Source organism: Cydia amplana, chromosome 26 (assembly GCF_948474715.1).
Source record: "Cydia amplana chromosome 26, ilCydAmpl1.1, whole genome shotgun sequence".
Lineage (NCBI taxonomy): Eukaryota > Metazoa > Arthropoda > Insecta > Lepidoptera > Tortricidae > Cydia > Cydia amplana.
In genome coordinates, this window is record NC_086094.1 from 7,709,671 (window position 1) to 7,735,447 (window position 25,777).

General features: G+C 40.9%; 1 protein-coding gene across 1 annotated transcript in view; it reads left to right on the plus strand.

Annotated features, from left to right (window-relative positions):
* Positions 1-25,777, plus strand: part of LOC134660291 (catenin alpha) — a 120,467-nt gene that overhangs the window by 81,985 nt on the left and 12,705 nt on the right. Inside the window, exons 15-17 of the mRNA XM_063516043.1 lie at positions 20,261-20,406; positions 21,660-21,729; positions 24,699-24,766. Of these exons, the coding sequence (XP_063372113.1) occupies positions 20,261-20,406; positions 21,660-21,729; positions 24,699-24,766 (284 nt within the window). The remainder of the gene's footprint in view (positions 1-20,260; positions 20,407-21,659; positions 21,730-24,698; positions 24,767-25,777) is intronic.

Sequence of the window (25,777 nt, forward strand, 5' to 3'; positions counted from 1 at the left end):
TGATATTGATATATTGCGTTTATGTATATTGTTGCAATACAATATATTATTATTTAATAAAGTGTAAGGAATCGAATGGTACCATTATTTTTTCCTATTTGGAAGTAAAAAAATATTTTTTTTTTAACTTTAAAGTCTTGTTTTTTTTATTTATGGATATGGAAGAAAAAGACATGCTGCGCCGACCCCAAATGAATTATAAGGGCAAGCGAATGCTGGTTTAACCCGAACATACATCACAAGTAAATGAAAGCTCATAATATACCTGGAGCTAGGGTTGCCAGATGATCGGGATTCGGCGGGATCCTCCCGATTTTTAGCATGCGTTCCCGATTCCCGACAAAGTGAAAATTGTCCCGAAAAACAGCATCACGTTATAAAACAATAATTTCAAGTTCAGAACTGTCGCCGAGCAAGCCAGCGACCCGCGTCGAGCCCGCCAGCGCGCGTGCGCGTGGCGAGATTGGGCAGAGCAACTGACGTAGTGCCAATAAAGTAAAATATCGTTGTTTTTAATTCAATTAATTAAATTTGAATGGTTTTTTTCCCGACTTAAGGCCCAAAATCCCGAAAAATTGATATTTTTTCCCGATAATAGCGCCTTTCGATCTGGCAACCCTACCTGGAGCGCCAAAATACAGGCCAGGGTAGGCCCGACGGCAGCGCCGGGCATGGCTTGCTCTGCGATCATGCCCGCGTCCAGGTCGATGTCATTCACGTCGCGGTATGACGTTTCGAGGGATGATACTTGCTGAAATGTTAGATTACAAGCAACAAATGTTAGCGGATAACACTCAGAATATGTAACAGTAGGTATTGGCGTTTCTGTCCGCACGTCCTGATTTGATCGGACAATTTAGGTAATCAGATTAGCGAAAAATTGTCCTCGTCTGGACAGGCTTTATTATCTAGACTTCTAAATCTATATATACCTCCTCCTTCATCCAATGCCTCAAATCATCGAAATCCTTAGTGGTGTGCAGCCCGCAGAGCCGGCGGTACTCGTTGTAACTGGGCAGCCCCAAAACTCGGCCTTTCATTATGTCTGAAGATATTACGTCGGACGCTCTTTGGAGGTCGCTAAGGACTCTCTCGCCCACCTGAAACAAGTTTTAGGGGTCCATACCAGTTCGCCGGACAATATCAGCTTTGGAGGCCATATTTTAAACGAAAAGGTCTATAATACCGTAAATGATCTTACATCTGGATCCACGATATAGTCTGAAGCGGCGGCGGGCTGCCTAAAGGCACCCTGCGTGACCTTCTCAATGGTATCGTTTAGCGGCAGAGCTCCCGTCCTTAGAGTGTAGTCCACTATGTTCCTTTCGTCCACTATCTTTCCGCTGTTGTCGTACAACCTATAAGGGATATATGTATTTGAAACGGATACGGAGAAGATGTAACCGATTTGACTAGAACCAAAGAGAATTTGATATAGAGGCGGATTGTCAAACTAAATTATGTAGCCACAGTAAATTCACTGCCATCTATGGACAAAAGATTAAATCTGTTAGAACGCCATTTGACTTTGACCCTTATTCTTTCACTGATATGTGATTATTTGTTAAATACAGTAGAGTCCGGTTATAACGACGCCCAAGGGACCGCTGATATTACGTCGTACTAACCGGACGTCGCACTAAACGAACTGCCAATTTTAATATATTTTTTGAATCAAAATAATGCCATCATTTTGTATTTATTAATACTTATGCGACAATCAACGAAAAAAAAAATATTTTAATTAAAATATTCATTTACGTTAGTATTACAACACTTTGTCTTAAATGCAGAGACTTGTGTATTTAGAAGAAGCCACTTTTGTAGGTTCGCGTACTCACTCATCATCCGCAAATTACTCTAATCCCGTAAAATAAAAAGTCGTAATTTTTAGGGATCTAATCAAGGTGACAATCGTACATCGATAATCAAAAAATAAATAAGTTTTTTGTCATACATTTCAATTTTGACTCAAGCCTTTATCGCGGACTGTTTACTTTTGTTTCAACAAGCAACCTATACTCAATTGAGACAATTCTTACAAACCCAAACTCAATTAGGATTCGTCGTTTTATCAAACAGTTCCTATGGCCACCTCCAGCTCGAGGGTACCAAAATATTGCATTGTCACCCAACTTACATAATTATGTATGTGAAGTTTAAGCTCATTTTATTTAGGTTACTTTATGTTAGTTACCTACTTAAGTATGTAACTTAATTTCAGCTCAATTGAATAATGCGAATTGGGTTTTATTTAGTTTGCAAGATTACGAAAAGTCACAGTTATTCATCTTGCTGCGTATAGGCAAAGGGGGGAGGGGAGTTGGGTGCGCGGGACGGAGTAAACTTCTTACCAACAATTTATTTGTAAAAATTACGTCGCTCGTCGTTGTAACCGGACTTGACGGACGGATTTTGTGTCAATTTCCGTCGTTAAAAGCGGTCGGTCGTTATAAGCAGAGTCGTAATAAACGGTTGTACTTTCATAGTAGCTCATACTAAAACCAAACAAGTGCTTATACTTACGTCGCTATAAGCGGTTGGTTGTTATATGCGAAGTCGTACTAATCGGACTCTACTGTATTGAAATTAACGCCATCTACCCGAGAGTAGGCCAAAGGTATGGTGCAATCTTTTCGAGCGATGGCGCCATAACCTTTGGCTTACACTCGGGTAGGTGGCGTTACTTTCAATATTTAACAAATTAACATACATAACATCAGTGACATAATAAGGGTCAAAGTCAAATGGCGTTCTAACAGTTTTAATCTTTGGTCAAAGATGGCAGTAAATGTACTGGGGCTACATAATTTACCATGACAGTAACTCTCTATTCACTCTATTCTCTTTGCTAGAATTAAAATCTAAATGGCTACCTAAGCCTTCCTTCTTGCATGGTGTGGAACCATCGGTACGCTATCACGAACTCTACGCTCAGTCTTGGCTCCAACTGCTCGTCATAGTCGTCAACATGTCCGAACGTGTTGAAGATCACTCCCTGCTTCAGCAAGTAATCGTATCCTGGAACATTAGGAATATGTGTCAGAATAGAAGATTACTCAAGATACGCTTAAACTAAACTTAAGTAAAACATGAGACATGCTGAACTAACATATTATTGTAGAGACAAACCAAAGAAAGTCTGCAGCGCTAGATTAAAAGTAGTTTTTAAAAATCAGTATGCGACAACACCACAGAAAATGGATTAAATAGTCTTGATACTTGTGAAATTTCTACCATATTTACCGTCTATGAAAAAATTAAGCTGTATGCACAGCTTAATTTTTATGGTAAAATAAATTTCATTCCAACAATAGATGTCACTATTAATATGTAGACATATACTAATATTGATAAATAATATTGGAAGAATGTGACATTTGGCTTCATCAAAATTAATAAGCTTTTGTAATATCCGCGACGGCGGTAACTCGCGGGCGGTCGCGGCGGGTCGCGGTAGGCCCTCTGTACCTATGTACAGAGGGCCTACCGCGAACACCGAAGTTCTCAATATGCGAGCATCTTTCTCTTTTACTCCCATTAAGGCGTAATTAGATTGACAGAGAAATTGCCCGCAATTTGCGAACTAAAGTTTTCGGAAAAACGAAATAAACCATTAAAACAATAAACATATATTAAAAATTAATTTTAGCTTTAACTAGTAGGTACCCATGCCGTGAGCATAAGCATGGAGGTTGTGGGTTCGAGCTCAAAACACGGCTAGTACCAATGAGTTTCTCGAAATGTTAGAGGAAGTTCATAAGTATGCCTATACCTATTAGGTGTGTTCAATTTGCTGTGAAACCTTTGTCTAAACCAATATTATATTATCTAAGTAGGTACATATGGTGAAGTATTAAGATGTTTCATTCCACTTACCCGTCATCAACTTCAAATTTTGTAAACATTGTCGTTTTTCAGCTTGAATCGCCTCGTGCTGACTTTTTACAAGTGTAAAATTATTCGTCACGCGGAAAAGTAACTCCCGCACGCCGGATTTGTAAGGTTTCACCATGTTTATTCCGTTCATCACAAAACACAATGAATATTTAAACGATTTTGACAAACACATACCATAGTGCATGACGTTTACTGACTGCTTAAAAAACATTGCCATATGTAGTTTTTTAATTCGATGTCAAATTATTGCGCTGCAGACTTTCTTTGGTTTGTCTCTAGGATGTGAGATTGACGAATGCTTGTAACGGAACGAAACTTGAGAGGGAGACAGTGCCATTGTATAAGAAAGAGATATATTAATTTCAAATGCTACTCTGAATTTTAATGAAATATTGCAATTACGGAATGCTCCCGCTACTGGTTTTCTATACAAATGTGAAACTCTCGCCTCCGCGAACAGCTGGTCGTCATTCCAGCAGGCATTCAGATCTTCCAGACGTCTGCATTAGGTTCCAGGTGTAACACCAACTTACCCATGAGAGTTGGCATGAGCTCATAATAAAAGATCTGCTGCCATACAGCAATGTTCACATCTCTCGCCTCCGGGAACAGCTGGTCGTCGCTCCAGCAGGGGTTCAGCTCTTCCAGACGTCTGCATTAGGTTCCAGGTGTAACACCAACTTACCCATGAGAGTAGGCATGAGCTCATAATAAAAGATCTGCTGCCATACAGCAATGTTCACATCTCTCGCCTCCGCGAACAGCTGGTCGTCGCTCCAGCAGGGGTTCAGCTCTTCCAGACGTCTGGCGATCTGGTTGTGGTTGCGCATGAACCAGAGGCCGTAGAGGTTCACGCCAATGATCGCGTTCATGGCTAGGTTGGCTTAGAACACCACAAGTATCATTAGCATTACTAGCAAGCGTCCAACGTCCAACAGCCTCATTGCGCTACTGGCTTCGGCTAATGTGAAAACCAAAGGTGGGAACGAAAGGTCCGATCGCTGTGTCTCGCTCCAACCTACGGCTGTCGCCTTAGCCGAAGCCAGTCGCGCAATGTCGTGGCCAGCGCGTTAGACACTTCTAGTGTTGGTCTACTTGCGTTGTAACATGTAACCATCGATTTGATGGAAGTCTAGGTACCTCAATCAAATCGAAGATTACATGTTTGAACCGCTCGTGTCAATAACTTTGTGTTCGAGATATAATTAATCTTTATATATTTATTTTCAATCGCTTTTCGGTTTAGGACCACATCGTAAGGAAACCAGACCAACCCCAATATGGCAGCCTTTCCACTGAGGTAGGGGTCACAAACCCGGTTTCACCGAAATCGAAAAAACCGGAAAAACCGGGTTTTCAGCCAGTTGCCAAAACCGGGTTTTGACTTTGATAAAACCGGCTTTTTCGAGGTTTTCGATTTTACAGTTTTATAATCATGTTTTAATTATTTTGATGAGCACAATTACTTCAGAGTTTGTTATTATATTTAGAACAACACAATACATTATACGAAGTTCGTATAGGTACGTAGGTATTATATGTATAAAAAACTGCTTACTATTTTCACTAAAAATCCCTTAATTTCCTGTACTACGTAGTTTAAATAACATTTTAGTAGGAACGTTCGTTGATTTCTAGTTAAAAATGTTGATTGTAGTAATTATAACAAAATACATCTCGTGATTAGGGATTGCAGAACCGGTACTGTTTAAAAGAACCGGGATTTTCGGTACCGGGCAAAAATGGAACCGGGATTTCCCGGTATTTTCGGTACTTTCGGGACTGCCTTCAAAAATCAGTTTTCACATCAATTTTCAGTAAAAAAAAGCGTAAAACTACCACGAATATTTCTTAAAACGATAAAAAAGTAGCACAGTGAAGGTACACACTTCTTTTGTACCATAATATGTGTCTTTAAGTCACACAATCATTAATATAATTTGTTTTTTTTTTTCTAAACTACATGATATTTTTAAATATACTTGATCAACCAGATCTTGAGTTCTTGACAGTAGAAAAAGGCGGCAAATTTGAAAAATGTAGGCGCGAATAGATATCGTCCCATAGAAAATTTGAATATGTAAGACGTTTTGTGAAATAGGATAAATAAAATTGATAATTTTCGCAAGCGTTCAAAATGGGCTGTGGACCTTCGAACATATAATAACAGAACTATCAATACGACAAATCAAGAAGTTATTCAGCCAGAATTATTAATTCATTTACAATATCATTATCATATGTGAGTTTCTTATACCGTGTTTGAATTTCAATTAAAAGTAGTATTTTATTAATTACAAAATTGTCTCTATTTTTGCTTATAGTTAGTATACAAATATGAAATAACTAATTGTTCGTATAAAATTATTTATCGTACAAACATTTATGCCCTTAAAGTATGAAATTACGCAATTTTATATTGTCGGCTTTGTCAAACCCATTGACTTTTTTTTAAAATTTATTTTAATGTAGTGGTCAACCGTAAAAGTATTACCATCAGCCTTAGATTGATAAAATATATTTATTTTCCTTATAAAACATGATATTTCATGCTAAGTAACAGAAAGCAGCCAAATATTGTACCGGAAATTTTAGTCCCGAAAATCCCGGGAGTACCGGGATTTTAATTTTGAAATCCCGGTTCTTTGCTTGGCTCTAAATCCCGGGAATTCCCGGTACTTTCGGTACCGGTATTTCCCGGGAGCAAACCCTACTCGTGATATTTACTATGTAGGTACAGTTTTCTTCTTCTTTGTTCCTTCAGGTTCCTTTGCCTTTGTTAGAAATGGCTAAGAAAGTGTTGTTCCTATCTGTCAGTCCATGATAGCCTTCCACGTCAGATTTCTTATACCCTCAGCTGATGTAGTGGCCGCAACCAAATCAAATCCCTTGTAACTTACCTCGTTTAGCGAGTTGGGTATTATCAGCGGTGTGTGTTTCCTGCAGGAGGACTATGTCCACCCCGTTGTCACGTAATATTTTGCTCAGGCATTCCGCTTCAGAATTGCTGACCATGAGGTTAATAACTTTATTGATGGAATTTGATGGTCTTGGTAAAGATAGAGTAAATAGAAATGTCGTGGAAGACTGAATAATAAATCATTGCATTGATCCTAAAAAATACTTGCTTATTTTACTAATTATATGTAAAATCGAAGTCACCAAAAAAACCGGAAACCCGGTTTTGCTGTTGCACAAAAACCGAAAAACCGGTTTTCTAAAATACGCACGGTTTTGTGACCCCTACACTGAGGCTTATGATAGCTCCACATCTTTTCTCCGTTCCGCTGGATTGCAGCCAATTCTATTGGTTGATACCCCTCTCATCTCCGCTTAAGTGGAAAGGCAGCTTAAAGCCTAGTTTCCCCTCTGGGTTAGAAGGTCGGATACCAGTCGCTTTGTGAGTCGTAGCACAGAATAAATAATAGTACTAGGTACATATGATTCACTCTCTAACAAAAACGCGTCTGTTACGATTACGACAGATGACCGCTAGGTGGCGCAAGCGCCACGCGCGGCCTATGGCTAGCCACCAAAATTGGTGTGGGACGGATGTACTTGTAGGTACTTGTTGCAACGCGACGAAATCGCGGAGTGAGCCACGCCTGGTTGTAGCATAAATGTCGGGACACTAGGACTAAAGATGTAAAGTAAATACCCGAGACGTGGCACCTGGTCTCTCCCAGCTGCGGCTTGTTGAGTACGCACACGGGGGCCCCGGTCGGGGGCCACTCCTTGCCCTTTAGGGGCTCCGCTTGTATTCGGCCCCCGGCCCCCGCCTTGCTCCTGCGCATATCCGCTTCGGTGTTGCCATACATTACAGAGAGGTCGATCATTGGCGGGGATCCGTTGACCTGAAACACTTTTATATGTAACAATTTGGATCTTTAGAACTGCATGGGGCCCGTGTAGGATTTGGCAGATTCCCACGGAACCGCCGAAACACCACACCCTTCGACCAGAAGTCCGCGCTGGCGATGGTTTCCAGCAGCGGCCGCGGCACGCGCACCACGAACGAGGTGAAGTGCACGTAATGGCGCGATCGCAGCTGAAACACTTTCAGCTCGTACCGGATCTTCTTGCGAATATATTCCACCACATCGTCAGCCATGGCGGTAACGTGCTGGCGCGTTACATATAGCGCCGTATACTCTTAGGCCAGAAGCAATATCGAGCTCCGCAGTGCCACACTGGCTCTAATACAAGCGGATGTCATTTTTTGACATCTTTTGTTAGAAAGGGACTTCCACTTGTATTACAAGTTACAAGCTTTTGAGAAACGGGCCCCTGGTCTTAAGAGGAAAGGCTACGGACATTATAAAAGAAAATTCTAAACTTAGTTACTTACCCTAGAAGGTGGCAAGGTCGCTGGCGCATACCCTAACATCGTACGATGGGTGTGGTCCGGTTCAGGCAACGGAACGGACGTCGGACGTTGCTTCTTCGCTAATGTATATAAGTGTAATACAGTTCATAATTATAAGAACTAAACTTACCCTAGAAGGTGGCAAGGTCGCTGGTGCACACCCTAACATCTGGTATGTGATGGGCGCGGTGAGATTCATACAACGGACGTCGCTTAATCGCAAGTGTACGTCGTCGTTCGCCACTCTGAATTAAAATAAATCGTGAGGTGACAAGCAAAACTCACTAATTACCACCACACGTTCATAGCCATAGTGAACCATGTTAGTACTAAAAGAAGGTTGATTTTTGATTCAATATTTTTTAGTAATTAGTGAGTTTTGCTTGTCAGTTTTAAAGGCCGTGGGTTTGGAACTTAAATCCTACCTGGTCCCAATGAGATTCTTGGAACAAGACCATTTAAAGAGCAGTGCACATAACTGTTCTTTTTTACATTATTCTTCAACCTATCGTTTTCCCGGCCTAGCGCCAGGGTCCCCTTTCCTTAGTCTTCTCTACTTTGCCCGGTCTTCGGCATCCTCAGGTGTGAGATTGTTCTCTTCCATACCCGTTACCAAGAGGTCCAGCCAGCGCTCCTTAGGCCTACCGCGCGGCCGCGTGATCTAGGGCCTTGGACAGTGAGGTTGAGACATCTATTTCCGACGTAGTCTACCGGTCTGGGCTTATATAGCCATACCATTGGAGGCGACTTTCCTGCAGCTTATCCGCTACGGATTCCGAGGCCACGGATGTGTTCGTTGCGTATGCGATCTAGTCGCGTAACGCCACACATCCATCGCAACATCTTCATCTCCGTGACGTGAAGCTGCTGGACATGTCATTCTTTTTACATTGTTACACAAATTTACTAAGCCATATAAAGAGGGATACACCACCACACAACCATAGTTCAAATCAAGGGTGAACAGGCACCTTCTGGGCAGACTCGCTCCATCGTAGGCCACGTCTTCGCCCCGGCTAGTCTGTGGCCAAGAGTAAGCCCATTTTTAATAAAAAAAAAAAAAAAAAAAAAAAGTTGTCGTGTAGTGACGACACGTGTGCGTTACCTGATCTGGATACACCTAGGATCAACAACTCCCGCTGGGGTACAACAGTCCGTGAACAGGATGTAGTTGACGGTATCGTGTTGTGACGTCAGCTCTGCGGTGAGGAACACGCCCGCATGCGATGTCAGCTGGGTGTAGTGCTCGCTCGAGCGACGCCCGTCGGACATTATAGCCACTCTGGAAAACAAAAAATATCATCATCATCTCGACTTATATCGACCGGGATAATGAACCGTGATTACCTTTTGTATTGTTTTCGAGCTCCCGATATTTACTTATGTCTAGTGAAACTAACCGTGAATCATTCAAAACTGTTATTATCATCATCTTCCTCGCGTTGTCCCGGCATTTTGCCACGGCTCATAGGAGCCTAGGGCTTGACAACAAAGGTTTCATTCAAGTCTATACAATGGTTGTTACATACAAGTTATACCTGCGGTAAGGCTGCTCCGTCCTTCGCAGGGCGGGCTGTGTAGTTACTCCCGAAGACGGCGGGTAGTAGACGGTAGTAGGGGGTGAGGGGGTAGTTAGTTACATCCATACTACAGGTACCTATATACCGGATGTCTCTAACATGAGGCAAATCTACTTCGTCCTTCGCAGGGCGGGCTGTATAGGCAGTTACTCCCGAAGATAGGGGGTAGGAGACGGGAGTAGGGGGTGAGGGTGGGGGTTGTGACATCCTACAAGTTATACCTGATTAGTGATGGGTAGGACATCAATTTAAAATGAGTTTGTATGAGTACCTCATTTTCTAAAATGAGGTGTTACAATGTCTTACTTCAAATGAGGTGAGGTACTAGCATATTTTCAGCGTCAACTATTCAATTAATTCCAACAGCGACAATTTTTTTATGATGTATGAAAGCTTGCAGCGCTTACGCTTGTTGTCTTTCGTGTTTAATTGTTAACGTATTTTCGGTGGTGACGCGAAGCGATATTGAAGTACGCCGCGTGTCGGTCTCACTCCCTCTTTGGGTATTTCTAATTCATTGTTTCATTTTGAAAGGATTTTTGAGGGATTCATGTCACAGAGAGGCGGTGAGTGGTACAAACTCAACGCTTTTCTCGGTGGACCTTTTGTCGTTGCAATAAGGTTTGTATAGTTCGGCAGTTGACAGTGTGGATCATTACTCGTTTCTTCATTTGAGACATTTGAGTTTTGAGTGTCGGCGAGCAGGCGAGCACCTAGCGCCTCGCGCGATCCAGGGACTCTGTTGCGAGTTGTGAGGAGTGTATGAGTTTTGAGGGTCGCGAGACTCGCGAGTGAATTTGAACGGATAAGAGTTTTTTTGAAATTTGAAGTGTGTGAATGTTTTGTGTGGCAAGAGGTGTTTGTGATGCGCGCGAGTAAATGAGTAAAATGAATAGAGGAGTGAAGTAAGACATTTTTGCGGTACGAATTACTGCGACAAATTAACAAAATGAGTGTTACAAATGAGGTGCCTCACGAGTGAGCGACTCAACACTATACCTGATGTCTCTAACATGCGGTAAGGCCGCTCCGTCCTTCGCAGGGCGGGCTGTATAGTTCCTCCCGAACACAGGGGGTAGTAGACGGTAGTAGGGGGTGAGGGTGGCCCCTCGAGAGGGGTAGCGGGGGTTGTTGCACGAGTAGTCCATGCGCCGGCGCTCGTGAGGCTGACAGTCGGCTACTTCTATTGCGCACGAACTGCAATGAATTTGTTAAATTAATTAAAATTTGATCTTGATTTACACTTTCACGATTATTAGGGTTTCGTACCCAAAGGGTAAAACGGGACCCTATTACTAAGACTCCACTGTCCGTCTGGCGTCAGCTGTATCTCACACTCTAAAAAAAATTTGGTTGGCCCTATCAATATCTTGATAGTCGTAATCAAGCATCTTGATTCCATACGAGCCTAACAAGAACTTAGACACATCAAATAAGGTAATTCTGATTGCTATTACTATATCTATGTAACTGAACCAATTAAGATCTTGTTCAATATTTACACGAAAAATAATTATGCTAACTAATTGATCCTAGCAAGATCAACTAAGGGCTTGATAATTATTATCATGATATGTTACTGTACCAACTAATACAAACAAGTCAGTTTAACTAAGATGTAGGTCAATATTAACATGAAGAATTACCGTATTAACTATTTGACCCAAATAAGTTCAACTAACAACATGATTACATCGACTAATGCACCTTATTAGCCTGAACTAAGATATTGTTAAATTTGAATCTCAATTGTTTAATCATTTCAACTAAGATGTAAATCAATGTTAACATGAAGAATTACTGTATCAACTATTTGACCCTTAAAGTTTAACTAAGAACATGATTGCACCGACTTATGCATCTTATTAGCCTGAACTAAGAAATTGTTAAATTTGAATCTCAATTGTTTAATCAGTTCAACTATGAAGCTTGTCTAGTACAATATACCAATCTTCTTCAATTGTACTATGACTCTTTGTCTTATTTACTAAGACATTTCTTTCAGATCTCTACTTTTTATGCGCACCGTGCTGAATAATGCTGATCCTCGTACTCATATTATACTCAAGGTCTTAAATGCTAAGATGTACATTTATTTCAGATCTTTTTGGCGATCGACCTAGACCGGTTTCACGAGCACGCCTCCTCCCGTGTTTGTAAAGCTAAACCGGTCTAGGTCGATCGCCAAAAAGATCTGAAATAAATGTATATCTTAGTATTTAAGACCTTGAGTATAATATGAGTACGAGGATCAGCATTATTCAGCACGGTGCGCATAAAAAGTAGAGATCTGAAAGAAATGTCTTAGTAAATGAGACAAAGAGTCATAGTACAATTGAAGAAGAATGGTATATTGTACTAGACAAGCTTCATAGTTGAACTGATTAAACAATTGAGATTCAAATTTAACAAAGTAAAGTTTTATGAAAAGGGGGTAAATGAATAAAACAAAAAATATATATAATAAGATGTTATTTATTCATCTAAACATTTAGAAAACTAAACGTTTTACATATATATTATAATTAACATTTAAAACGGGCTACAAATATAATGACCGTTTGGCGTACAACCGTCGATTTCCCCCTTATGGGTACCCGTTGGCGGCAGGCTCTGGGACGTCTGTCGCCTACACGAGGGTCCCTGGGATGGCCAATGCGCAAAAAATGGCGCACTCATAGAGAAGTAAAGGGAAACAGTTCCTCCGAAGTCGAGTCCGCAGTTCGGACAGCCACTGGCGGGGTTTCGGAAGCATGGTCCCGATCGTTTCCCGTGCCTCGCCTTAAAGCCTTAAAGGCGGCCAACAGAGGGGTTTTACTGGGTGGACCTGGGGTCTCATTAGCCCACAACAGGGATTCCCACATAACCATCCCGGCCCGTCCCCGCGCCGGGTGGTATGCGTAACGCATTTGAACTGCTATCAGTTAAGGGGTTAGGTTAGATTAGCACTTCCTCCATGTTGCACATACACTATTATACATTAGGTACACAAAGCAAAGGTAACACGTTCACTGTTCCGGGCTTGCCGTGAAATAAATGCACAAGTTAAGTTTATTTCGTTGACGCGTACTTGAATGGCTAAGTAGTTGAATACTGAACGTTGAGGCTGAGACTAGCTAGTCCCCGCTCGCATCGCACGGTCTCAGACGCCACAGGGGCGCGGGCGGGGAGGAACGCGGGTGCACCGGCGCCCCCCTACATATCTCTTGATTGAACGGATTACCTGATTATTTAATTTAATTATGAAGAAAATCGATTTAACAAATAATTCTTAGTAGAATGGAATATTAGTTTCGTAATTAATACAATAACTTGATCATAATGGGATTGAATGTTTTATCTTCGTTGTTCTAAATATTATATGTTTAGTTGATTAAAATACCAAGTCTTATGTAAATCAACAAAGACAAAATAATCACATAAACTATTAAAATGTTCATAACTATTAACATATTTATCTGTTTTAATTAATTTGTTAAGGATTGAATCAACCTACGTTACATAATTATGCCAACAAGTTAATGATAGATGCAAAGTATACAATTGTTAGGATTAATAACATACCTACTTTATTAGTTCAATCACAGATACACTTATTGTTTTAAGTAATCAGCTTTCTTTGATTTATATAAGATCGTTATTGTTATAATTAACTTAACGTCAACTAAGAGAAAACTGCTCTTAGTTGGTCTTCATTTTTTAGAGTGCATGAACCGTGATAGCTAGACAGTTGAAATTTCCACAGATGATGTATTTCTGTTGCCGCTGTAACAACCAATACTAAAAGTAAAAAGTACGGAACCCTCGGTGTTCCTCAAACTGTACAGTAACTTGCTATGACCTTTATTACTTACGGCATAAGGTTCAGTCTCCTCATATCCGCCTCTCTCTGCGGCGTTAGTCGTTCTCCAGTGAACGTGTCATATAACGCTCCTTCTATCACTCGCACTATCATTATCAATATTATCTTTAATTGCACCATGTTGATGATTTCATTTGATATTTATTTGTTGTTTATTTATCTCATTTCACTGTAAAAATATCAGGGAGACCGAGCTTCGCTCGGAAAACGTAAAATCACAAAAATTTGCGGGTTCCCAGAGATAAGACCTAGCTAGATCGATTTTTCGCCCCCGAAAACCCCCATATACCAAATTTCCTCGAGATCGTTTGAGCCGTTTTGAGATCCCCGAATTATATATATAAATAAATATACAAGAATTGATCGTTTAAAGGTATAAGAATAAGATAAGATACAACAAAACACTATTAGCTAATGCTGCGTTTAATAGAAACACTTTTAACTTTTTTTCAGATTTGGAAATACTTATGTTATTTCTACTCAGAGTTCATTTCACGACCGGTCTGGCCTAGTTGGTAGTGACCCGGCTTATGAAGCCGATGGTCCCGGATTTGAAGCCCGCTAAGGGCATTTATTTCTGTGATAAACACAGCTATTTAAATTAAATTTATTTAAGATTATTTGTTCCTAAGTCATTTTTTCTGTGTATACATGATGGAACATTTCTAGAGACTGAGTTGAAAGGATAGTGTTATCTAAGTGATCTACAATCGAGTTATTATAATGTTGGATTATAAAGTAACAAAATAATTAAAATGAAATATTTTCATATCAGTGACAAAGGGTAGGTTAGGTTGTCACTAATCAGGAGTTATTTCGAGCCTAATTCCTATTATGAGAAAAAATATCCCAACACTTTCCTGCATTTTGCCAAGGATCGAAGGGGCTCGCGATTCTGAGTAGATAAACATAAAATGTAGGTATAATTAAAATTTAAATAAAAAAATAGTTAAAAAAATATAAAAACAAAGTTAAAGTTTACTTTGTACCATTTAAAAAAAACCTGAACCCATAGTGTAGATTTCATTCGATAGCGTGACGTGCGTTCGCGTTTGCGTTATATTATGTCTATTTTTGTATGGGATTTTGAACAGCGCGCCAAGCGGGACGTTTTGGAAACTCAAAATCCTATACAAAATGACACTTAACGCAAACGTGTACGTCACGTCACGCTATCAAATGAAATTTACACTAGGGGTTCTGTTTTCGTTAAAAAAAAACCTGTTCTGATCACTTGTAACGTGTTATAGTAACTATACATTACCATAAAGGAAATCTCATTATATAAAGAATCAATAATTGCTCGCAGTATCCTTTTCACGAAATAGGTTCTAATTAATAATATGGTTCTTTACGATTTAATTATTACATATAATTAGACTAATGATATTGGTTCTTTACGGCTTAATTATTAAAATTAGACTGATAATGTTGGTTCTTTACGACTTAATAGGGAATATTACGCGAAACTCTGCGTTGGAGGCGCCAATCCCACAATAAGTCACAATCTAAGGGTCTACCGCAAACGAGAGAGTCGAAATTTTGTTATCTAACCTTTCTTTAACTCTTGCATATTCGAGCGATAAAGAGGCAGATAGCTGAGTTTCTATTTTCGTGTTTCCCGGTAGGCCTTTTTGTAAACAAACCGCCTTTAAGTAAGTAAGTAAATCTTTATTGCAAACCATGGTATTACATAGATGTTACAAATTATGTTAAGTTGCACATGGACCCCGGTGGGGTGTAGCAATTTTTCTTATAACTAGCTTACACATAATTATACAAACTAAACTTAACTACTTTCATAATGAAAGCACTAGGCCTTGATGTATCAATGACATATTTGTGTCTGTGAAAACTTGTCAAAAAACAATTTTAAGGCACAGTATGTATAAGTTACTCTTATGGTTGAATGTTTACGATGGGTGCTAGTGCTGCACTCTGGCGGCAGAACATTGCAGTAATACCCCCTATTGTAAAGTAACCGAACAGCCATGGTCGTTACTATTACGTTGACGTCCACTTCTAACGTAACGGATGTGAATGTGAACTTTACCGGCGCCTTGACCTGACAGTGGCATTTGTGTTGTGTGTTGACCCCACACTGCGTATCAAATGCCTACTGACGTTTTACACTCGTATTTTATGCTTTACTAAAAATCTTTAACAAAATATTTTTTTATCGAAACGTGTCTCAGTCAAGTGCATGATAATAATCGAAATTAAATTTTCGTGAGACATATTTTAAACTGTTTAGACGACAACGGTTTCACTCACTTAAGGGGCCCACTGATTAACAGTCCGCCGGACGATATCGGCCTGTCAGTTAGAACAAAAAGTTGACAGCTCCGAACAACTTGGGTCCGAACAAGGGGGTCTTTCCCTCACTCGTGCCTGAGGAAGGACCCCCGATGGGCCCGAAACATGTCGCCAATAGCGACTAAAAATCAAGTGATTGATTATAGTTACATTTTTAGTGACATTTTGTAGAACACGTGTAACGAAGAAAAATATTTCTATTTAAAAATATTTTTAACAAGCTTTTATTAGGTCGACCTGTATGTAACTATGTAATGGAATCTATGGTAAATAATTTAACCATTTTCCAAGGATCGTAGCGTCATGAAAATTGGCAGCTGGATGTAGTTCTGATGACAATACAATAATATGGTACTGTCGAACTGATCTGATGATGGAGACAGGAGGTGGCCATAGGAACTTTGTGATGAAACAACGCAACCTAATTGTGTTAGGGGTTTTTAGAATTGTCTCGATGAGTATTAGTTGTCTGTCGTAAGAAAAGTACAGTCAGCGATAAAAGCTTGTACCAAAAATTAAATATTTGCCAAAAACTTATTTTATCATTGTACAATTAATTCGCTAACATAAGAGCTATGGGACAATTTTTGTAATATGTGTGTATATATATATTTTTACACTTGACTGTACAGTCGCCATCAGATATATCGGGGCGGCTAAAACGCTCACAAATATCTGAACACGCCTCTATTGTCAGGGCGTTAGAGTGCGTGTTCAGATATTGTGAACACCTTGGCCGCCTCGATATATCTGATGTAGATATGAGCGCCGCGCCGGCGCGCCGCCGCCGCCGACAAAATTTTCGCGCCGCCGCCGCCGACGCTGCGCTATCGGCGTGGCATCGGCGTGACCTTGGTAGTTACTACTACTTTCAGAATCAGATAATATATATCGAGTTTAGATCATTAACGGCGCCACTTCAATAGTAGTTTATGCAACAGTGATATAATAAGGGTTCTTAAAATTCAAGGGTCGAAGTTACAAAACGAGACGTAGTCGAGTTTTGTAAAAAAAGACCCGAGAATTTTAAGAACCAATTATGAGCTGTTGCATACATTACTTTTTCTATGACAGCTGCAGCAAAAAAAAAGAGTTATTATTAAAAAAAAAGAGTTATTATTTAAAAAAAATTGAGTTATTATTTAAAAAAAAAAAGAGTTATTATTGTAAATGAAAACATACCTCTTTCAATCAAGATGATCGGAACTTGTATCTTTAAAAAAAATAAAGCAGTTGTATTATACTCATAAGATGACTGCTAGCAGTCATCTTATGAGCCTATAGACAAATCATTCAAATGACATTGCTTTAGATATCACTGTCAGTCATTTAATTGACACATTTAAGTGCTGGAGTAGAAAAATAGTTTATAGGCATTCAAAAGGTATTTTAGGCCCGTATAATTCAAAAATATCGAAGGCAAATGCAAACTTATCTATCTAGTAACCGCGCTACTAGTCTAGGAGAAACGAAATTATTTAATATCAGATTTAACATCAATATGCTTGTAATAGATATACTGATTTCCTTTCATTTTTATTGTGGAACGTTCCACATTACAATTTATAGGTTATATATATATATATATATACTAGATATATGTTAATCATAATGAAAAAATTAACTGTGATCAACTCTGGCTAACGTGAGACACGAACCCACATCTTTGGATTACCGATCCAATGCATAACTAATTTTGCCAGCTAACCATTCGTCATTTACCGCTACTTTAACCATTGCAAGCATTACCATCTTTAAAAGGTATAAAATGGGGTTAATTTTGAGATATTAAGCGTTTCCACGTTCAAACGTCCGGCCGTTGGCTTCGCACGGAAGGGCGCGGAATCGGGTCTCAATTAAACGTTTTTGGCCCTGTTTGGAGCTCAACTTTCGGCCTGTTTTAAAACGCTTGAGCATTGGTCCTTATCCGATCTTAGCTCTATTGCAGCTCGCCCTTTGGCGTCGCACGGATGCGCCTGCAGGAAAGCTCCAGATCTTTAACACTATGGCTTCAGTCTTTATCGGCCTTCACCCTCGCTCTGCTCTCTTGCAGCTCGGCCTCGCACAGAAGCGCGCCGCAATCGGAGCTCCGGGCGTTCGGCCGTTAGCCAAGCTTACACTTGGCGTTCGATTCTTAGCTGTATACTTACCTGCAGCTCATCCTCTGGCCTCGCATTGGGAGGCGTCGAAATCAAGTCTTTGGTGATCGGCACATGGAGCTCGGCGTTGGACCTCACTTTTTGACATAAATCGGTTTTGTTGGGTCGATATTGGTTAATGACGGAGCTCGATTTTCTTTGGACTGTCGACAAGACGTTTCTCTGATACAGTCAATCCGCAATTTTTAACTTAGCACAAAAGATAAGGGCCTCGCTAAGATCTTCCGGACAGAGCCTCGCCAAGATTAAGACCGCCTCTGATGCCGCGCGATACCGCTTATCCACAGTTTATACGATATCAATTTTTTTCGTACCATTATTCAATAAATTGGACGTAGTTTAGGGTAAAAGATCCAATCCACAAAAATCTGTTAGTCAAATTTGAACTTTCTGTCAAACGAAAAAGTCGTTCATTTAAATGTCAAATTTTAGAGGATGAATGTTTTACGCTAAACTACGTCCAATTATCCTTGAAAATAAAGAATGCATTTATTTCATCAATTTCTTACAGCAAAAACATGTTTTTTCGGTAAAATTTTGGTTTGGATTCTGTTTTCATTAATCGAAGGTGTTTCAAGGTCACGCCGCCGATTCGCCGCCGCCGCCGACCAATTTTGACCGGCGCGCCGCCGCCGGCTATATGCCCATCGGCGCTCATATCTAATCTGATGGCCACTGAACAAAATATTTTTTTAAAGGAAAAGTGAACGATACATGAAATTACGCAGAATAAACTTGTTAGAACTGATTCAATACTCGTTATTCTTGCGAAAATGGACCAAAGTCACGCAATGCGTCAATTATAATGTAACCTTGCGTTTATGTATGTGCGTCTGCCGTGCCGTGTCACGGTTCAAGGACCAATAGCCTAAACCGAAGAAACTTTATTGAGAAAGGTCGGGTCAGGGCGAACGCTTTCGCCGGCAGGAACATTAATCGGAATGTTTCTAAACGTATTGCTTGTTAAATAGGCAGTATTCTTCTGTGTGAACTAAACGATCTTAATTATAAAAAACCGGATCCCTTTGTTTGACATAATTATGGAAAGTATAATCATAATGTAATGATTGTCAGATTATCATTATAGTTCGTTTTTTTTAGCATTAGAAAAAAGGTAAACAATCTTGATGTGTCTTTTAATTGAAAAACATGTTTTAAAAATAAGTCACGGCAAATATGTAACAATTATGAATCTAATACGATCATTTATATTCTTCTGCTTTCATAAGTATAAGTTACTGATTTTTAAAAAGCGTTTTTCAATTAAAAGACATGTCAAGATTACCTAAGAAGCTTACCTTCTTTCTAATGCTAAAAAAAAACGAACTATAGTCATAATTCTGCAATCGTTAACTTTTCAGGATAACTCATCAGATGTGTATAGAATCTATATACTATAGATGGCAGCACCAGTCCCTCTCGCTATATCGTAATTCCGTTAGGAATTCATATAGGAGGTGCAAGCGCATATTCCTTGCCCTTAGAGTTGGTCAAAGACGCCTAGTCTTATAAAGATGGCATATAGTCGTGAAATTGGGACGGGTTCCACCGTGGCCGGGTGGCCAAGGGGTTCAAGGCGTTAGCCCGGATTGCTAAAGACTCCGGTTCGAATCCGGTCTTCACCACTGGAGTCACTTTTTCTTTAATACCGTAAAATGGGGTGAATAGGGGCAAAACTGACATTCAAACCTCGATAACATTTTATTTTTACATATGCAAACTGAATGGTGTATATGTATAAGTGTTCCGGACGTTTGTATTTTAGTTTTTATTTTATTTTGGGTAGTTCCATTTCATAACTTTGAAACAGGAAATCCCACCTCACCCCGTAGTCCCTCGTAATTGGGGTGAGATGGAATTTCATACAAAGGTGATTTTGGAAGATTGTTGGATCGATTTTTTATTTATTACGAATATTACTAATAGCTCCATTTGAAATTGGAATACATTATTTTTGTAGCAGTAGCCTTAAAATCCAATCTCACCCCCCTTTCATCCCTTCTCTCCCCATTCATAACCGAACTCTCCCCGCGAACCCTACTCACCCCATTTCAGTTTGTAATAATCTTTGTTACAGTGATGTCAAAGTTCGCCGTCCGCGTGGACGCGGCGGTGTCGGCGCTTGGCGGCGGCGCCGGGCTCGACGAGAACGAGTTCATCGACGCCTCGCGCCTCGTCTACGACGGCGTGCGCGAGATACGCCGCGCAGTGCTCATGAACCGGGTGAGTACTAGGAAAATACTATAAAAATACTTCAGAAATACTAGGTTAAAATACTTGGAAAATACTAAGAAAAATACTTGGTAAATACTATAAAAATACTTCAGACATACTGGGTAAAAATACTTGGGAAATACTAGGGAAAATATGAGGAAAAATACTTATTAAATACTAGTTAATAATACTCGGCAAATACTAGTGAAAAATACCCGGACCATGAGTCACTGAGGGTGTCAAAACTGACGGCGGGCTGGATGAGAACGAGTTCATCGACGCCTCGCGGCTTGTCTACGACGGCGTGCGCGGGATACGCCGTGCAGTGCTCATGAACCGGGTATGTACAGGGAATACTAGGAAAAATACTAGGAAATACTTGGCAAAAACTATAAAAATACTTCAGAAATACTGGGTAAAAATACTTGGGAAATACTAGGAATAATACTTGGTAAATACTATGGAAAAATACTAGAATAGTACTTGTTAAATACTAGTGAAAAATACTCGGCAAATACTAGTGAAAAATACCCGGACCATGAGTCACTGAGGGTGTCAAAACTGACGGCGGGCTCGATGAGAACGAGTTCATCGACGCCTCGCGCCTCGTCTACGACGGCGTGCGCGGGATACGCCGCGCAGTGCTCATGAACCGGGTATGTGCAGGGAATACTAGGAAAAATACTTGGCAAATACTATAAAAATACTTCAGAAATAATGGGTATAATACTTGGGAAATTCTTGGGAAAATAAAATACTAGGAATAATACTTGGTAAATGCTATGGAAAAATACTAGAATAGTACTTGTTAAATACTAGTGAAAAATACCCGGACCATGAGTCACTGAGGGTGTCAAAACTGACGGCGGGCTCGATGAGAACGAGTTCATCGACGCCTCGCGCCTCGTCTACGACGGCGTGCGCGAGATACGCCGCGCAGTGCTCATGAACCGGGTACATACCTACAGGAAATACTAGGAAAAATACTCGTTTAATAATAGGATATACTGGGTAAAAAATACTTGGTAAATACTATAAAAATATTTCGGAAGCACTGGGTAAAGATACTTGGGAAATACTACAGTAAATAGTAAGAAAAATACTTCGTAAGTACTAGTGAAAATACCCATACCATGAGTCACTGACTGACTGACATACACGCTAACTTCGAAATTATAGTATTTAACTAATGTCTGAAAGAGAAGAAATTACAGTTTCAACACTTAAATTACTCTCAGTAATGTGATTGACAAATTATATAGGAGGAGGAAGACCTAGACCCTGAGGACGTGGAGCTAGACGAACACTACACTCTGGAGACTAGGAGCAAATGTAAGCTCGCCTGTTAGGTACCTAGGTCATGTGTTAGGTCATGTGTGTGCAAGACATCATCATTTCATGTAAATGTTGTATATGTGTGTTCACAGGGTTGGTCATTCAGAACTCATGAAAAATATTTCTATTGTCGTGGAGTCCAAGGCAAGTATGCAACGATTTTGATAGCACACGCGTTGCAAGTGTTATTTTAAACGTCAAACTTCTATGAAATTATGACGTATAAGTAACAGCACTGCGTGTGCTATCAAAATCGTTGTAGACTTATCTTGGTCTACCTCTATTTTCTAGAGGGTTTAGAGCCACCCCACACTAGCGTCTCTCGAGCGTCGGCGTCTAGTCAACTCCATGGATGCTGCTCGACGCAACGTTGGCGCAACTGCGCAGCGACGCCATTTTCCATAGCGCTGACTAGGCGCCCGACGCTGTAAAGACGCTAGTGTGGGGTGGCCTTGACATGCATTATCTTATAGACTATCTCACATTTCTAATGTAATGATTCCTGAATTCTGAATTACTTTTTTTCATGTGTCATGTGTTGTGATTGGTATTGGTACCATTGTGTTTGGATTGTTTCACACTTTACTTTAGTAGACTGAAAACCTGGACCAATTTTAGCAACTTTTGGGTCGACAGGCATGCAATCTGGAATGGGGGCGTAAAATGGAACTGTAGTGCCCACGCCAAGCCAAGTAAACTTATAGTAACTTGGGGATTTTTTTACTCTTAGTTAACTTAGGGCACAAAAATGGCAGGGTCGCCATGTAACGTTAGGAAGTCTGTGTTTCTTTTGACCTTGTTACTATCTTACACCTTATAAAACTAAAGTCCCCACCGCGTCTGTCTGCCTGTTCGCAATTAACTCAAAAACTACAAAAACAAGATTTCATGCGGTTTTCACATATATATAAAGTGTTTCTTGAGGATGGTTTATGTGTTAAATTTTTTAAGGTTTTGTGTAACCCGTGCGAAGTGCGGGTCGCTAGTAATTATTAAAGTAAAGTGTGAAACGTCCTGTTAACATCATCGCATGCTTGTGTCTTTGTCCATTGTAACGCATGTTCTAGACGAGCGACGACCTTGACACGGACACCGAGTTTGAACCCGTCGAGGACATGACCATGGAGACCAGGAGCCGATGTAAGTACCTTCCCGTCTTACAGGTACCCCACACTAGCGCCTTTTGAGCGTCGGCGTCGACGCCGACGGTCTGGAGACGCCAGTGTGAGGTGAGGTGGCACTTAGGCTTAGCACGCACTGCGGTTTTTTTCTTGCGGTTGCGGTCAAAATGTAGCAAGTTGCGTGCGTGCGCTTATAAAGAATGCCGTACGTTACATTTTTTGCGGTAGCGGAACCGCTTTTTAAAAACCGCAGTGCATGCTAAGCCTTAGGGCGTCCGCTAGCGTGGGCAGCACGCACGCGGGTCGTCGCGGGTGCCATTGTAGGTAAAATCCGTCGCACGCGTCCGCGCCAGTCACAGTCAGCAACGCTCACGGCTCGGCCACGACATTAAGCGACTTGCGACGGCGGCAGCAGCGATGACCATAGGTTAGAGCGAGATACAGCGCTCGGACCTTTCGTTCCAACCTATGGTTATCGCTGCGCCGTCGCAAGTCTCTCAATGTCGTGGCCGACCCGTAATACTATTTTCGTTAACCCGCTCCGTGCAACCGCGCCAGCTAGCAGAAGTTCATTTAAGCAACTCTTGCACAAGGAATATAATTCTTCAAATTATTATCTACATTCTACAAAGGCACCAAAGCTGTCGTCTCCAAAAATAAACAATAAATGATTTCTTCACGACGCTCTGCTAGCCAAAAGGTGACGTGGTCAGCGACAAGACCAGATAGCCCAACAGTCTTACTTACTACTACTTACTTGACTGGCGCGATGACCCAAAATGAGTCTTGGCCTCCAACACAAGAGCACGCCACTTTGCTCGGTCCAGAGCGGTATCACACCAGCTTTCGCCTACGCCGAGCTCACAGAGAACTTCATAGACACCTTTTTACGGTGTGGGGATTGGGGATTAAGTTACGCAGCGTCTCCCCCATTTTGGGAGGGTATGTGGGACTCGCCTACCGGCTGTTTACACGTGTACAAAGAGAGGGTCCTCCCTCCCACCCACCAATCCTGGGATCGCGAACCTGGTCTTGGAATTTCAGTTACCAACTTAGCACATATATAGATTTAGATACAGCACAAAGGTCTTTAGCTTCAGCAAAGACATCGTGTCTCAGACTATTCGGCGTGAGAAGGTAGTAGCATGAGATCTGTTTGGTGTTTAATACTTGTTCATTATTGGTTGTGACGATGTCTGACTTGTGGTAGATTCATGTTGGTGGTTTTCATTCAACTAATGCCATTTTCTTCCTTGATCCATTGGCTGTACGTATATGGGACTGGGCTGACATTAGATTAAAGGGGCCCACTGATTAACAGTCCGCCGGACGGTATCGGCCTGTCAGTTATTCGGAACTCTCAAATTTTTGTTCTAACTGACAGGCCGATACCGTCCGTCGGACTGTTAATCAGTGGGCCCCATTAGAATTAAGTATATTAACCGTTTGGAGCAAGTTAACTCTGCCAGATTTTGCAATGACATAAAGTGAAATATGCCAAATATAAGAGAAGTATGTGCCATCAGAAACATCAAATCCCTATAACGCCATCTACTCGAGACTAGGCCAAAGTTATAGTGCAATCTTTTCGAGCGATGGCGCCATATATATAGCTTTGGCCTACTGTCGAGTAGATGGCGTTAATTTTTGAAATTTAACAAATTGACACACATCATTGAAAGAATAAGGATCAAAGTCAAATGGCGTTCAAACAGTTTTAATCTTCTGTCGAAAGATGGCAGTACATTTACTGTGGCTACATAATTTATTATGACAGTACATCTCTATACACTCTATTTTCTTTGCTGTCGACAAGCGTAAAGTTGTAATGTATGAAATTTGCAGCGAGCGCGCACACCGGGGAACACGGTGTGGACGAGTACCCCGACATCAGCGGCATTACCAACGCTAGGGTGAGTACCATAACACATTCAGTACCGAAAACCCGACTATCGGGTATTTTATGATTTCGTTCCCAGGCCGGACGACCCGACTACTTTATATTACGAAATTTGACTTTATATGACGAAATTTTTGTCGCCTGACGCGGATGTCTTGTTTGTCTGGGTGGTAATGAGTGTGATAAAAACCAACTTAGCTTAAGGAGTAAGGGAGTTACAGTCAGCAGCAGAAGTTTCTAAGCGGGCGAGGTATTTTTAGGGTTCCGCACCTCAAAGGAAAAATCGGGACCCTATTACTAAGACTCCGGTCGGACAGCTATCCTGTCTGTCTGTCACCAGGCTGTATCTCATGAACCGTGATAGCTAGACTGTAGAAATTTTCACAGACGATGTATGTCTGTTGCCGCTATAACAACAAATAATAAAAACAAAATAAACTAAATATTTAAATGGGGCTCCCATACAATTTTTTGTCGTTTTTTGCGTAATGGCACGGAATCCTTCGTGCGCGAGTCCTACTCGCACTCGGCCGGTTTTTCTCTTAACCAGATGCTTCTTTGTTAAACAGCCATTACAACACACAACAACAACAGCAGTCACACAACACACCTTAATTAATTTTAAGATTTGTTGTACTAACAATTAGTGTAAGGCCTGAGTGGACGCTCGAAGCGGAGCGATCGGCGGGGCGTGCAGCGTGGCGTCGGGGTCTGGAGTAATTAGAGCAGCGTGCACTAAGGCCGCTTCTATACGCTTGCATTTGTTTAACATGCACGCCGCACGCTCCGCCCCGCTGCACGCCCAACAAGAGCGTCCACTCAGGCCTTACACTTATGGATCTATGGATTCGAATTAAATAAACTAGTAGTTCGCCCCGAACTGAGAACTCGCGGTTCGCCAAAAATATCAATTGAATGCAGTCGTCAAAGGATCGAAAACCGCGTAAGATTTATTGCAAGGTCTGTGGAGCCCTTAACTGTTACTGTATCTGTGGTAAGCCGAAATATTTCCTGTCAAATACCT